Source organism: Mirounga leonina, unplaced genomic scaffold (genome assembly GCF_011800145.1).
Source record: "Mirounga leonina isolate KUSES-001 unplaced genomic scaffold, KU_Mleo_1.0 Mir_114, whole genome shotgun sequence".
In the NCBI taxonomy this organism is placed as follows: domain Eukaryota; kingdom Metazoa; phylum Chordata; class Mammalia; order Carnivora; family Phocidae; genus Mirounga; species Mirounga leonina.
The window spans coordinates 46,209,371-46,225,709 of record NW_023270265.1 but is presented as its reverse complement, the minus strand read 5'-3'; the positions used below and the strand labels follow the sequence as shown (position 1 = coordinate 46,225,709).

At 48.7% G+C, this 16,339-nt stretch overlaps 1 protein-coding gene across 1 annotated transcript in view; it reads left to right on the top strand.

Moving 5' to 3' along the window:
- Nucleotides 1-3,640: 3,640 nt before the first annotated feature.
- The window catches only part of CHST15 (carbohydrate sulfotransferase 15), a 35,377-nt gene continuing 22,678 nt past the window's right edge, over nt 3,641-16,339 (top strand). The window contains exons 1-4 of the mRNA XM_035030824.1: nt 3,641-5,255; nt 5,949-6,288; nt 8,300-8,446; nt 11,506-11,662. Of these exons, the coding sequence (XP_034886715.1) occupies nt 4,710-5,255; nt 5,949-6,288; nt 8,300-8,446; nt 11,506-11,662 (1,190 nt within the window). The 5' untranslated portion in view covers nt 3,641-4,709. The remainder of the gene's footprint in view (nt 5,256-5,948; nt 6,289-8,299; nt 8,447-11,505; nt 11,663-16,339) is intronic.

The window sequence follows — 16,339 nt, the reverse complement described above, 5'->3', positions numbered from 1 at the left end:
GGATGATTTGTGGCATATGGAAAAGGCCAATTCAGGAGTAGAACAGCAATGCTTTTCGCTTCGATACAGTCACATTAATTTGATTTTTCTTCACTGCGTTACATTAGTTGATAGTTGTACATCTTGTAAAGATCCTTTTGAGAGAATATTTGGCGTGCATCCTTTTTTGCACTCGGACAAATCTCAGCACAATACTTCTCCTGATCTCCATGTGGCTGGCTTCCTTCTCGTCATTCAGGCATTCCCTCCCAACTACTCTTCTCTGGACATCCTGCTGCTGGACCTCCTTTCCTGTCAGGCTGCAAGTCTCACCTGGGGTTGGAGGTCAGCACACAGAACAGCCCCTGACCATGAAGAATGATCTGGCCCTAGTGCTGCATTAGAGAATGCCTGTTGTCATAGTTTCATTGTATTCTCCTTTTGTATTTTCTTCATAGCCTTTATTGGTGTCTGAGATGATCTTATTCCTTTGTCACATTCATTGGCTGTTGCCCTGTAGCCCCTAAATCCTGGCGGGCTATAAGCTCCAGGTGGGGAAAAGCCTCCCTGTCGTGGTTTCTTCTGTACCACTACTGTCCAGTCAGCCAGGGCTTGGTCTGGAAGCCTCAAAGCTCCAGGCCCTGCACTGACAAGGGCCCTAGTTGTGTATGGGATATGGTCATAGGACTTATTTTTAATCGACATCATCAAGGGGTATTTTACATACTAGATACTGGTCATATGTTTTGGTAAAACTTATAAGATAGTTTTATATTGTTTCCCCATGCAAACAAGCCCCAGCTCTCCAGACACCAGCTGAATTGCCCTACAATTCAGTTCAGTTCCCGTAGGAAATACCCTGAGCTTGCACAGACCCCACAAGTTAAGGGCTCAGTCCCCCAAGACTGCCCCAACTTCAGATGCCAGTTACAAGTATGGGGTCCCAAGGCTACCCAACTTCTGTCTGATCTGGCTACAAATTTCGAGGTTCTCACAAGGCCCTCCCCAGGTCTGATAATTCCCAAGAACTCAGGGAAGTGCCTTATTTACTATTACCAGTTTGTTATAAAGGATACAGCTCAGGAATAACCAGATGAAAAACATGCCTGGGGTAAGACATGGGGGGAGGGGAGGGGAGTCACCCTTCGAGCCCCTCCATGCGTTCACCAACTAGAAAACTCTCCGATTCCTGTCACTTCGGGGCTTTTGATGGAGGTTCCATTACATAGGCATGATTAATAAATCATTGGCCCTTGATGATTAACTCACTCACCTCCCTGGAGGTTGGGGAAGTGGGGCTGTAAGTTCCAACCTTCTGTCTAATAGAGGCTTAGGCTTTCTGGGCACCAGCCCCATCCTGAAGCTATCAGGGGTTCCCCCAAGAGTCATCTCATTAGCATAAATTCAGCTGTGGTTGAATGAGGCTTGTCATGAAGAACAAAAAAGATGCTCCTCTCACCCCTTCACTTAGGAAATTCCAAGGGTTTTAGAAGCTGTTTGCCAGGAACTGGGGACAAAGACCACGTTTATTTTTTATTCTGTTACCCGCCCCCCCATCTTCTGTTGGCTTTGGGTCTCCACAACCCCACTGCATCTACAGCAGTGCCTGCTCCAAGCTCCCCTTCTGAAGAGATCTGCCCAACAAAGGAACAAACAGGTGAATGAGTTGTCGCCCCAGGTCTCGGCTCCTGAGCTGTTTTATGTTTAAGAAGCAAGACTGGAGTAGAGGTCTGGCTGGAGGGTGCAGCCTGCCCAGGGGTATAAATGCTTGGGCTCACCATGTCCCGGAGCCTCCCTGTTGAGCCTGTCAGCTTCCCTGACGACCCACATCTCTTTACTTACTTGGCTTTTAAGAAGAAAGCTTTGTTTTTGTTTAGGAATATTTTGCCCATTCTGTTGGGTCCAGATTTTGTACATTCTTGTCTTGGAGCTTCAAAGACTCTGTTTTAAAAAAAAAAATCTAATTAGACTTTCTGCAGCCAGAGACACAGAAGGGTGTGAACACACTCCCCACTGAGATCCTGGTTGGAGCCTTCTTTTAGCCCCGCCTGGCCTTGTCTTTTTAACATGTAAAAAAATGTTTTCTTGGCTTAGCGATAGGATTTCCAAGTAGGGGATCTTGCCCTTTTGTTTCTTTGGTTTGGAAGAATTGTTTGTACCAAGTGATGGGTCAAGGGTGGTTGAGTGAATGGGAGGCAGGGATTTGAGCCTTGAGGCTCTGTCACGTCCCTCCAACTGCTCTCAAGAGATGTGCGGGCGGCGGAGCCCTGGGTGTTGGCCTGGTTCCAGAACAGTTTGCTCCCGCATGCCCCCACTCCTCTGCTCTTCCCAGAACTGCCCTGACCCCAATATTGGCCTCCCCTAACTAGCATTTCACAAGCTGGTTCCTTGCGACATTAGTGAGAATTCCGTGGCCATTTATGTTTTGGAAATTTTGCATCTTATATTCCTCTCCTGTGGATTCACAGGGCTCATGAGCATATTAAAGGCCCCCAAAAGTCCTGTTGTAAAGAAGTCTGTATGCCTCCATCTTACCTTTTCTCCGAGTAATTTAAGCACAGAACACATAACAACAATGTGCAGAACACTCAGTGGGAGACACTTTAGGAAGCACTGCTTGGCTATTTCTTGATCAGTGTATTTTGATAAAGCACAGGCCTTTCTGTCCAAGGGAAGGGAAGTTTCCTGCTGGTGAGTCCTCATTATTCAGCCTTCCAGCCAATACAAGGAGGTTTTAACTCAGGGTAGGTTAATTCCATCTTCTCTGGGGACAGGTAGGATTATTTGAGGGCTGTGTGTGTGTGTCAAGTTGGAGGTGAGTCTACTGCCTTTGGGTAACTCTCAAGCCCTAAGGAAAAATAATGTGATAGGATCTCCCATCTTTCATTCCACTTGGAACATTCTTGGCATTCACCGACAATTAAAAATCATAATCGTAACGGTCATTGATGATGCTATTATTAATGTTGCCTACCTTTTAAGGGACACTAATAACTATGTGTAGGCATTAAGCAAACTCTTTATGTGTGTTAACTAATTTAGTACTTGCTGCAAGCTTATAAGGGAGGTAGTTTTACCCTAATTTTACTGGGCAGGGAGGAAAAGCTCAGAGACGTGATATGGCCCACTGGAGGTCACACAGCTAGTTAGTGGTGGTCTGCCATTATTGGAAACTAAGTCTCCTTTTTTGCCGTTTTTACAACATCTAAAAATAAGTGTCATCATTTGGGCAACAATACATTTTATAACCACAGAATTCTGTTAATGGATTTTTAAGAATCATGTTTTCCCCAGGATGATGAAAGTGAAAAATGATTTCAGGGTCTGAGTGTTATGTTACTCAGGGGAATACTGCACGTTGGGTTTAATTGCTTAATAACTTAAAGTCAAATGGTTTTTTTATATGATGCACTCTACTGAAGGAGAGAATCATTCCAGTGTTTCTAAATTTTCATTAACTTTTTCCTCGTAAACTGATAATAAAGGTTAGTTCTCGTAAGAGACTATGGGTGCTGAGAGACTATGGACTCTGAGAAACAAACAGGGTTCTAGAGGGGAGGGGGGTGGGGGAATGGGTTAGCCTGGTGATGGGTATTAAAGAGGGCACGTACTGAATGGAGCACTGGGTGTTATATGCAAACAATGAATCATGGATTGTTACATCAAAAACTAATGATGTAATGTATGGTGATTAACATAATAAAATAAAATAAAAATAAAAAGAGACTATGGGTGCTATTGGGAGAGACAAAACATTTTCTCTGCATGCTCCTACCCTAACCAGGCTACTTTTTGGATATTAAGCGCAGATGCTTCAGTTCATCTCTCAACTTACAGTCACTGACCATTCATGCATCTGGGAATGACTATGAAGTCTTGAGACTCGGGGATTCGGTACTTAGCTTTGGCATGGCTGGGACATTTGAGGATATATGGGCTGTGCAAAATATGAGGTGTTTGACGTGGTGCTGGTGGGGCTGGTGCTGGAGCCACATTTGGTGGCAGAGACTGAACCCCAAAGCCAAGCACCAAGGACCAGAAAGCTCTCCTTTTATCCCATGTGATTTTCTATGACTTGCTTGTGACCCAGCAGACTGAAACCTAGGAGTGGAAAAGAGAGCTTCTCTCCTGGGAAGGTGATCCCAGGGTTATGGCTATCATCACATCATGTAATAAAACCTCTTTTCTTTGTTGTTCAGGTAATCTGACATTTTAAAGATTTTGCTCCCCTTGAAGAGGAAACATTTTAAAGGAGCACGGGATGTAGAAAAAGAAATCTTCACGGGCCTCTCCAAGGATGGCAGGCCAACCCATCCCTTGCTGAGATCATGATCTCTTCTCATCTCCTGGGTGTCTCCATGTTCTCCAGCGAGAATTCTTCCATTTCATTTTGTGCCATGGGAAAAACCTGAAGGACAGGCAGAATTGCTCCCACACATGTGGGCTTTTTCCCCCTAAGATTGCAGTAGCTCTTACAGAACATGACAGTTGGAGATCACTTCTTTTTGCTGTCTTTTGGAGTTGAACCAAAGAAGGCCCTTCCTCATTCTCCAGGGCTTTGGTGCCTGCTCATTTTTATATTCTATTTGTTTCCATTGCTTGTGCCTTAAAACCATCTTATCTAATCGAAAGACATCCTTAAATAAGTTTTTCCAGCACAACTTGCATGCATCCGGGCTCCTCAGGGCCTCGCCCATGGCTCTGTGGGCCAGCCGTCCAAGGGCATTACCATGAGGCACTGCATTAATTGCTGCATACAGTTGTTGCCCAACAACGAGCACAAACAGCAGGTCGGCTGCGGAGGAGGCCCCCTTCACGGTCACCCGGAGTGCCCTGCGTGCAAAGGAGAGAACAAAATTGTGCTACGGGTGGACGGTAAACAGATGAACTTGCTTGCTGTTCTCGAGGTAAGGGCCGAGGGGAATGAGAGCTGGGGCAGGTTTCTGCGCTTCAAGAAGGGGAAGCGATGTAGCCTCGTGTTTGGATTGATGATCATGACCTTGGTGATGGCATCGTACATCCTTTCTGGGGCCCACCAAGAGCTTCTGATCTCCTCGCCTTTCCATTATGGAGCTTTCCCCAGCAATCCCAGCTTGATGGACGGAGAAAACCCTAGTGACGTGAAAGAGCATCATCACCAACCCGCTGTAAATAATATTTCATACGTGAAAGACTACCCAAGCATTAAATTAATTATCAACAGCATCACAGCCAGGATAGAATTCACGACCAGGCAGCTCCCAGACATAGAAGATCTCAAGAAGCAGGAATTGCACGTGAGTAGCCTTGTGCTAATCTCAGCTGACTGACAGATTGAATTTTAAAAATAGATGCTTCCTTTTCTGTCACCGTCTTTGGGAACACAGTAAAGAGAAATGACCAAAAAATGTCTCAGGTGTAACAAGGATAATGTGACAGCCTCACAGCTCAGAAGGCCCCGGAAGAGGGCTGTCTGTTCACCATGTTTACACCAAGGAGGAAATTCGAGGTACTGAATGGCGAAGCTAGACCTACCCAGGGACCGCCCTTCTCGTAATTCCACTGGAGGCCTTGAAACGCCGCCATGGTGGTTAAACTTGTGTTTGTAGATCACCATCATCCTGTTTCTATTGTGTCCTAATTAGTATTTTTGTCTCTGATGGTCGTCTAAATACGCAACTAGTAAAAAGATTCCAACTGTGAAATTTAATTAGATTGCTGTGTGCGCTGGCGTGTGCATGTAGGATGGATTTTGAGTAAGCTTTTATCTTCATTCTCTCCAAATTTCGGTTTTATTTTGGGCTAAGGAAAAACATGGCCTTGGCCACGTGCCACGTTTTGCTTTATGTTAGTGTTTAGCCCTTGTCAAATAAAACTTCACATGTGAGCGCTCTAGCGAGGATCAGGGCATGACCGCGTCACGGTTAGAACGTGATTTTGCTCACTTCCCCCCTCCGTGTGTCCCTCCCTCTCTTTCTCTTTCGTCGCAGATGTTTTCAGTAATCCCCAATAAGTTTCTTCCAAATAGCAAGAGCCCCTGTTGGTACGAGGAGTTCACGGGCAGGAACACCACCGACCCGTACCTGACCAACTCCTACGTGCTCTACTCCAAGCGCTTCCGCTCCACCTTTGACGCCCTGCGCAAGGCCTTCTGGGGCCACCTGTCCCACGCCCGCGGGAAGCACTTCCGCCTCCGCTGCCTGCCGCGCTTCTACATCATCGGGCAGCCTAAGTGCGGCACCACCGACCTCTACGACCGCCTGCGGCTGCACCCGGAAGTCAAGTTCTCCGCCATCAAGGAGCCCCACTGGTGGACACGGAAGCGCTTTGGTGAGCGCGGGGGGGGGGGGGGGGGGGCTGGGGGGGGGCGCCGCGAGGGGCGGGGCGTGCGTGCGTGCGCGCGCAGCGCCTCTTCCTGTCCCGCCTCCTGCCTCAGTCCTTTGGTCCTTAAGCCCCGCTTGGCCGCCGCCGCGCGTCTGGGGAGGCCAGCGCCGGGCGCGGTGCTCAGGGCCTTCCCGGAGGCAGGGCAGAAGGTGAGGAAACACCCTGAGACAGAGAAAGCAGGCAGTTCTTTAGTCCGCCCCCCCTCCCCCCGCCGCCCGCACAAACATCCACGGGGCTGGACCCCGCTCCCAGCCACCCAGAGAGCATTTATTAAGTGCCAGCTGTATGCAGGGCAAGGGGAAGGGTGCAGAATGGCAGCCGTTCTTGTCCTGAAGAGCTCTGGTACACGGGCCGGCGGTGAGTGGTAAGTGCCAGTGCCAGGTGCCAGGTGGGCGTTTTCCTGGGGCTGCCCCCCCCCAACTCTGCACAGTGGCTTCCTGAGCATCCCCCCGCCCCAGGGGGGACACTGTAGGAAGAGAGGCTGCCACACGGGGTGAGGTTCGAGCTTCTGGCTGGCTCCTCCGAGGGCTGTGAACACATCTTCGAGCTGCTTTGGGCCTCATTTTTTTCTCTGACCTGCTTCGTCCCTCTGCCTCAAGCTCAGAAGGAAGATCCCATGGACATGGTTCTGGGCGACCTTGCTCACAGCACCCCTTGCTCACAGGGGCGACTGTGGACATGGCCCCCACCCAGCCCGAGCCACCCCACAGCCCTCAGGCCACTGTTTCCTCCTCTTAACCTTTTCCCTTCTGCCAGGAGACGTTTGGTCACTTGGACAAATGCCAAAGCTGGGGCGGGACTCGAGGGCGTGTTTTCATGTAAAGGACCAGGTTGCTTGAAGGGCATCTTAAAAGTTTGCCTTCATAGAGCCTAAGTTTAGACCAAGCCCTGTTTGTTTCCTGACAAATTGACTTAATCCCTTTGATGTTCTTCCTGGAGTGAACGAACAGGAGTGTAAATGTGTCTTTTGTGGTTTGGCAGAGGCAGCTGTGGGAGCCATGGTTTAACGTGGGGTGCTCTCCCTGCACAGCTCACCATTTGCCCTAATGAGAACCAGCCTCCCGCTGGCGGGGACGAGGGAAGCTCGGGGGCGTGCTTCTGGGATCCGGTACTCAGAGTCTCTTCGAACCTCTTGCTCTTCTGCACGTGGACGTTTTCTCTCCACTTTCCATTAACCGTGGCGGCTGTGGTTTGGGGTAGTGTGCTGTTAATAGAGTTGCATGCAAAATTGACCCATTTTTAAGGCAAGGGGCAAATTTCGGCTGCATCGGTCAAAGGCAGAATAACTAGTGAGTTCAACCGTTTGTCTCGGGATTCCGGGACAATTCCCCTTGTTTGGACAGACAAGCTGCTTGCTCAAACAGGCCAGAGATAGAAGCTCAGATAAAAACTCCCTTTTCTGGGGCACCTGGATGGTTCAGTTGGTTAAGCGTCTGCCTTTGGCTCAGGGTCCTGGGATGGAGCCCCATGTCGGGTTCCCCACTGAGCGGGGAGCCTGCTTCTCCCTCTGCCCCTCTCCTGCTCAGTCTCTCTCTCTCAAATAAGTAAAATCTTAAAAAAAGAACCTCCCCTTCCTGTTTGATACAGTGTGTGCATTCTGGATGCTGTTGCTGCTCAGCCACTTCAGGGCCCCACCTGGTGCACCTCTCAGCCAGCCCCAAAGTCTGGCCCTCCAAGCAGATGCGTTGATCGTTCTTGAACAGGTGTGCCATCCTGGAAGCCGCCACTTGCACCTGAATAGTGGTCTTCCACCCTTTGAAGTGAGCAGGTTAGCGAGGACAGCCAATTTGCAAACATTCTCTCTGCGAGCCCCTTCCGGCAGCTCACTTGGGTGGAGCCTCGGCTGCTGCATCTGGGCCCCTGGGCCTTTACATCCCTCTCGGTCACTCCCCAGGAGGCCACCCCCCCAGCAGTGGCCGCTTCGTCCTCAGTAACTCCTGCTTCTTGGTTCTTGTAGGGATTGTCCGCCTGAGAGATGGGCTTCGGGACCGCTACCCCGTGGAAGATTACCTGGACCTCTTTGACCTGGCCGCACACCAGATTCATCAAGGCCTGCAGGCTGGCTCTGCAAAGGAGCAGAGCAGGATGACTAGAATCATTATTGGTACGGCTTCTGTGTGATTCCCCATTGGGGCCGCTCCTGCCCTGGGCCCGGCCCCCACTCCCACGGGGACCCTTCTGCTCTGGGGCTGGCCCGGCTTTTGCTCTGGCCTGCGGAACATTTGCAGGATGCCTGCCACCTTCCCGACCTGGCCGTCGCTCTCACCCCTGTGTAAAGCGTTCACATCACTGACACAATTTCTGTAAAGCAGAAATGTTTAGCAGACTTTTTAGGTCTGTGGAGACTCCCATGTACCTGTAATGGTTTTTTTCTAAAAGTTGACATTTCTTTGTTTTTATTTAAATTAAGCACACGTGCTTGGTTTCTTTTTATGACATACTGATCTAAGTTTGGATGGGGGATCATAAGCACAGGTAACCAATTAGTCATTGATTTAATACTGTGGCTTTTGGAATCCCTGGCCCCAGGGCCCTGTGAAGACAGAGGCAATTACTCCAGAAACAGATACAGCCCTAATGCATTGTTGGCGACTAATTGCTGTTGAAAAAGCCTAGCCACCGTCAAGTTAATGCCTTTAGACATTCAAAATGAGGTGGCTTGATTAATAATCTTTTTTTTTTTAATTCGTAAGAACGTTTTTTATTAAAAAACCTAACTATTCACTCTTTGTATTGGATTCAGCTTAGGAGAAGACATTTGTCTACTTATACCTTCTGAAAGAGAGAAATCTGGCCACATAGTTTCCTTAAATTGGTTACCTGAGGCAGCAGTCTGTATTTTTATTTTCCTAAATCTATTATATTTTGATTCTCCAAATTCAGTGACTCTGTTAGCAACTAAGAGGAATTGTAATCAAAAGATGGCTCTTTGCTTTTGACTCTTCTTCTCCTAGGAGATAGGCTTACATGCCTAAACCCTGAGTTATTTATTGTTTTGTTTTTTAACTCAAAGAAATCAAGTTCTGAGAGCCAGATGAGATTAGACATCACCCCCACCCCGGTGTGAATTGGCTACTAGCTATTTTCTTGCAGCCTTGGGTCCACACACTTCAGATCACAAGTCTAATTAATATTTGACTGTGACTCCCACACCGTATGCTTCTGAGAGAATCTCATGTTCTTATGAAAGAGCTAAAAATATACATCCTCAGGCTAGGAAATAGAGCCTAAGATAATGAATGAAAAAGGAAAGCCTTAGTTTGGTTTTCTAATTTTACCTACTTCCAGATTTAAAAAGGAAAAAGAAAACATTCGCTGCTCTGATATTTACCTAAAGCAGAGTTTGGGGAGTTTTATGTAGTGGAGAGGCGTAGGGAAAGGCTGCAGCTAGCCCCGCCCATGCCACCAGCCAGCTCTGTGCCACGTGTCTCTCTTCCTGTTCCTGAACTCAGCCTGCACATCTGTACATTGGGCTTGTCGGACCACCTCCATTCTTGCCCTGGAATGTGATTCAGCTCTGCTTCAGCTTCCTCTGGTTAGATCTTTGGTACAGCGTAAGGGTCGGTCTTCATCTCGGCCCAGGGGTCAGAGAGAGCCTTTCCTCAGTGGTGGGCTAATGACTGGAGTCCCGAAGGATTCGAGTGGCCAGGTTCTCAGAGATGGGGCTCTAGACACACTGAAAGGCCCCTGCCTCTGCTTTCATGGCACCTTGCTCTGCCCTAAGTGCTCATCTGGGGAGCTGATTGTTTATGGAGTTGTCAGCCTCCCCTAGATTGTGAGGTCGGAGAGGAGACGGGATAGTCTGTCTTATTTCCCTCCTCTATCCCTAATGCCAAGCACGGTGCCAGGCACCTAGTAGACACTAGATGAATGCTTTCTGGATGGATGGATATGAAATGAACAGAGGGTGAATGAATGGTTGGATGGATGGATGGATGGACAGATGGACAGATGGACTAGCAGATGGACAAATATTTCTATGGTTGTAGAAGTACTTTGTTTATGAGATTTGACAGAATTGTGCCTTCATTTTAGATACTTCTCTTGTTCTAATATTCTTATATTCATTGTGAGTAGAATTTTCAAAGGACTTCTGATTGACTTGTCTTTCTTGTATCCTAAGGTATTATCTTTAAAAAAAAAAGAAAAAACGAAAGACCAGAACAGAAATGCTCACCTGAATGTGATTGCACATCAACAGAATAGATAAGGCCCTGCCAACTCCCTGCATTATTGTGATGCACTCATCACTGATCAAAGACACGAGTCTTTTGGCTCAGATTTTCCCTGAATAAGTGGGTTTGAGATGTATCAAATACCCATGTAAAATGTCGGGAAATTGAATTTGTATGTAATTGATTGATTTACCTTTCTTTCTAAATCTCTGAAGAGTCTTCTAAAAAAAATAGGGAATTGGTTCAAGTATCTGAGCAAGAGATGTTGAAATGTGTATATCTTGGCCTCATGGCTGTCCTAGAATGTGTATTTAACATTTCATCCTTCATTCATACAGACCATGATAAGAAAGGGCTGGACCCACTCCCTGTCCACCCAGGCAGCACAGAGTGAGTGCCAGCTGTGTACAGGGCCATGGGGTGGGCAGGCACGCAGGACACAGCACCCTCCAGACTGAGGTCCTGTGAACCCTCCCATAAACTCTTCCTCTCGTTTGGTCTCAGAGTGTGCCCGGGACCAGCCATGGGTTGTGATTTCATGGAAAATCTGATGCAGATTGCATCTAATTTCCTAAGGAGTGTCAGCTACCCCAAACTACTCCCTCATCCCTGGTGCTTTTTGAAGGGAACCATCTAGTACGTTCTCAGTGGGCCTTTAAAATGCCATAGATCTGTGCACCATGAGCAATGTCAAATATCATGAAATTGGGAGGCCAGATGCTGGGAGAGCGTTGTTTTTTTTTTTTTAATACATCCTGGAGAGGAGCTGGGAGGAAGCAGATGCTCAGTGTTGCCTGGATCACTTTGATTTCCAGACAGAGACCTCTGGGTGGGAGTGGGGAAGGTCACTGTGGCAGAGGGGCCTTGTCAGCTTCCCTTCCTGGAGTCCCGTGTGCCCCCGGTGGAGCCGGGTTTGGTCCCTAGCACAGGCTGCCCCGTGGGAGCGCGTAACTCAGCGCTGCTCATCTGCAGTGTTCTGTGTTTCTAGGGGAGGCCAGCGCCTCCACCATGTGGGACAATAACGCCTGGACCTTCTTCTATGACAACAGCACAGATGGAGAGCCGCCCTTTCTGACCCAGGACTTCATCCACGCCTTTCAGCCAGACGCAAAACTGATTGTCATGCTCAGGGACCCTGTGGAGAGGTGAGCACTTTGGATTTCTCGGATTTGGGGCGAAAAGGCAGTTTTGAAGAACAGCCTGCCTTCTCATCATGAACAAGATCTTCCTTCTTTTTTTTTTAAATAAACAAGCTTAATTTGCAATGTTACTGCTATTTCTTATGTAAATGTTATTGTTGGTGCAATCTTCACTGGGTCTAAACAAATTGTGGATTGTTTTCTTAGATCTTCTGACCGTGGCCTGTGGGCCTTCAGCCTCCGGCCTGTTTGACCTGGGGACCTCTTTGGGTACTGTGAGGGTGCACGAAACCCCCTTGGAATCGGGATGTCAGGGTTTGCCAAGGGGTTTGGCTCCCACGATTCCTTCTGTCCCGACCTGAGTGAGGCCTTTGTCCCTGTCAGCTCTGAGAGTTCGGTCTCCTGCTTGAAAGACCAAAAGGAGGAGAGATGATGGGCAGGGCTGCTTTGTCGTAAAAAAGCAGGGGTCACCCACTGAGCTGAGGCACTGAGCATGGGGGTGGCTGGGCCAGCACTGGCGAGGCTTGAGTCATGATGAAGCCAGCGGGGATCACAGAAGCTGGGGACTTCCGGGACCTGAAAATCACTTAGTGCAACAATCTGCCTGATACCATCCCATCAGAGAGAGGGGCCCTCAGCCTGCTCCAGGACCCTCGAGTGGGAGTCCCCCACCCAAGGTGACCAGTCCAGCTCTGTGACAGTACTCTTCCTGTTTTGAAATCAAGTCTGTCTTTTGGGAGCATCCACCCTGGATCCGTTTTGTCCCCGTAGAGCCACATAGACCCAAGGGACACTCTCCGCATGCGGGAGAGGCTGCCCGATGTTGAAGCAGACCCAACCCTCTGTGTCTCCCTTTTCTGCCTGCCTCTTGTTACGGGTTGAATTAGGCCCTTCACAAGGGTATGTTGAAGTTCTAGCCCACCCCCCCCATACATGTGAGTGTGATCTTATTTGAAAACAAGGGTCTATGCAGATGGACTCAAGTTAAGAAGAGGTCCTGTTGGATTAGGGTGACCCCTGATCTGGTGGTTGGTGTCCTTGTGAGAAGAGGAAATTTGGACACAGGGAGAGCACCATGTGATGGTGGAGGCAGAGATTGGAGTGACGTGTCTGCAGGCCAAGGAATGCCTAGGGTTGTCAGCTAGCATTGGCAGCTGGAGACAAGCCTAGGATGGACCCTGCCTTGGAACCCCCAGTAGGAGCCCACCCTGCTGACACCAGGATTGCAGACTTGCATCTTTCAGAAGTGTCAGAGAGTAAATTCCTGCAGTGACAAGCCATGAGATAGTGGTAGTTTGTTACAGCAGCCCTAGGAATCTAATAGACTCTGTGAGTACCTTCCTTGGATGGGCATGCATTCCTGGCCTCACATCCTTGCCAATGATGATAATAAGACATGTTTGTTATAGAAATTTTAGGAAGTACACTGGAAAGCTATAAATGAAAACTATTATAAAAAGCACCTACAATCTCCCACCAGATAGCTGTTTTTTATATTGGATGTATTTTCTCCCAGACTGCTTACCTGTGCAGCTAAGTGGTGTGTTTGTGTGTGTGTGTACACACACAATTGTAAGTACATAGAGTCTTACATCTTGCTTCGTTTGTTTCACATTGTTGTCCCCGGAAGGACATGCCTCAAAGTCCTGCCCTGCTCGCTCCTCCCTGAATTTATCTCTGTGTCCCTTCCGTGGAGTTCTCAAAGTGGCCCCTGCGGCCCTCAGTGTGACCTGGTCAGAGGGGAGCTGGATTATCCCCCTCCGTCTCCATCCCAGCAGCCCTCTTGGTGCTACACCATAAGGCACATCTATATGCCCCAGATGGTTCCACTCTGGTTCTGTTCTCCTCTCAGCCTCCGGAATCCATCTGGTCCAGTTCTGAGGCAGACACTGACCTTGGAGCAGCTCGCCTCATCCTACCTGCTAGTTCCCATGCTTTGGAGGCAGGAGTTTGGCCCTTCTGCTCACGGAGTGGGCGGGTCCCCCTCAGTCTGAGAATAGTTGACACAAACCAGTGGTGCTCTTGTGTAGACATGATTATGTAACTGTCAGCCTTGAAAGGAAAGGCTCAGTGACTAAGTGACCCCTCGCCGCCCACTGAGGTGTTTTCACAGCTGCTCTGCCTCCCTCCCCCAGAGAGCCCCCAGCTGCAGTTCACAAGGTTGGAACATTCTCTCATGAGTGCACTTTCTGCTCACCGAATGTCTTCCTGTCACATCTCCCTACTTCCTCATTCTGAAGAAGGTCACACTGCGCCTCAACCTCAGGGGGCCAAGAGAGCGAAAACTGCGACATTTTGTCACTCCCTGGGTATAGAGCAGTGGGAACCGGTCTGTGTCTGGGCTTGTTTGGTGTGTGTCAGCCGTGTTCTAGGCCCCGGGCATGGGGAACTCACGGCTGGTTGCAAGACAGGAATTGCTGTGGTTGTTACGGTCTGTGGATTCAGCTGGAACAAGAGGGAAGATGAGAAGTGGCTCAGAAGAGGGAATGAGCTTCAGGTGGGGAAAAGCTATGGTGGAGGAGCTGAAGCCAGGCTGGGTTTTGAAGGACAAGTAAGAGTTTGCCAAGTCAACAAAGAAGGAACGTGGTTGAAAGGAAGAAGCATTCTGGACAGGGAGATCAGTGAAGACAAAGGTAAAGACCATGGGTTCTCTTGTTGGAGAGTGGAGTCAACTTCCCTACATGTGTCCCTCTCTTCCTGCAGTCCTGATTCTACCTCTGAGGACATAAGCGCCATCAGGCAAGCCTTTGAATGGGGAGGGTCATGGTGCCGCCCAGGTTAAGACAGCGAGCCAGGAGCTGGACCTGTCAAAGTCTGCCTTCCTTTAGGAGGATCAAGGGCCACAAGATAGCACTTCCAAGTAGTCACCATGTTTTGTTTTGTTTGCTTGCTTTTTGGAACAAATACTTTGTCTTATAGGAACTGAAAGTGAAGATTTCTTACCTTTCTGGTCCTCAACAGAGCTAGTTCATCAATTCAGATATTGAGTCCTGACCACATGTTGGGCACTGTGCTGGGTGCTGAGCATATACATATCCCTGAAGGATGAAGGCCCACCCAGTGCCTACCCTCTGGGACCTGGCACTTTTACCTAGAAGTGAGGCCCTTACTCTCTAATGGTGGATGTCGTGGTGCCGAGGAGGGTATGGCAGGATGCCATGGTGACAGCCTGCATCAGGAGGCTAACCCAGTTGTTGGGTTGCCTGCTATGTTAGTCATCTACTGCTGCATAACAAATCACCCCAAAATTCAGCAGCTTAAAACACACACATCTAGTATTGCACAGTTTCTGTGGGTCAGAATCTGGCACAGTTTACTGTATCTTCTCCTTCAGGATCTCTCCCAGGGCTGTAGTCAAGGCTTCACCACAGTGGGGTCTCATCCAAAGGCTTGACTGGGGAAGGCTCTGCTTCCGCACTCACATGCTTTTAAGCTCATTGGCAAAATTCAGTTCCTCAGTGGCTGTTGGAAGGAGGGTGTCCATTCTTTGCTGGCCGTTGGCTAGAGGCTACCCTCAATGCCTTGCTTCTGGGTCTTGCCAACATGGCTGCTTGCTTCATCAGAGCCGCCAGGGAGAGAATCAGCGGGCAGGTCAGAAGGCACGATCTTTTGTAATCTGATCACTGGAGTGTCAGCCCATCACCTTGACCACATTCTGTTGGTTAGAAGCAACTTACGAGGGCCAGGCCACACTTAAGGGGAGGAGGTGGCAGGGTCTGCATGCCAGGGAACAGGGATGATTGCCTACCACACCTGCTCCCCATTTCCCTGTCTGATCGTCCAGGAACCTGGGCCCCAGCGGTGTGACCAGGAGCAGAGAAGCTGCCGGTGCATCACCATGTCCAGACAGCGCCTGCGCATGTGCAGCGGAGGGTGTGTGTTCATGTGCACATTTTCTGTGTGGGTTACTGACAGCAACAGCTGTTCCATTGCTTTTTAAACGTTGATAAAAAGTATGCAACAATAGGAATTTCTTTTTTGAAACCCGTGACTCATGGCCTGTCTTAAATGTCTGGCTTATTCGCCATTCCAGCCAGAAAGGATGATAGATATCAATGTTTAGATTTTTTGAAGAAACAAACACTTGGAACCCCTGTTTCCATTAGTCTAACTGGGTCCCAGGCCATCAGCCCACTTGATTCATTCCGTGACCTTGCTTTTCTGCAGGGGAAGGATCTAGGGGTTGCTTGCTGCCAATGGGATTAGGCTAAACTGTTCTTTCCATCTACAAATTGGTGAGGGCAGGGGTGGAGTTTATTTTTAGTTTCAGATTCACATTTAGCCTTTATTTCTAGAATTGATCCGAGGTAGAGGGTTTTTAAAACGTTGGGATTGCACACAGAATCAAATCAATCACTTTTACATTTCAGAGAAAGGTGCAAATGGTACGTTCGTTGTTCCCTGCTCTGGAGGAGAACAGAGGAATAGTGGAAGGCGGGTAGGCTGGTTCTTGTGGCCAGAAGGGCCAGCCAAGTTTCACGCTGCAAGTTTCTCTACGTAAGAGATAATGACAATTTAAAAAAGTGAAGCATTTCTAGGCCAAATTGGCGTAATTAAAAAGCAGAATTTTTCTTCCTTTAATTTGATTCTAAAGTGGGAAAGACTGTTCTTTTCAGCACATCTCCCGTTAGCTTCCCACCTCTTCATTTGTGAGTGGTTGACAGAGTTCGCCTCGTAATTCAG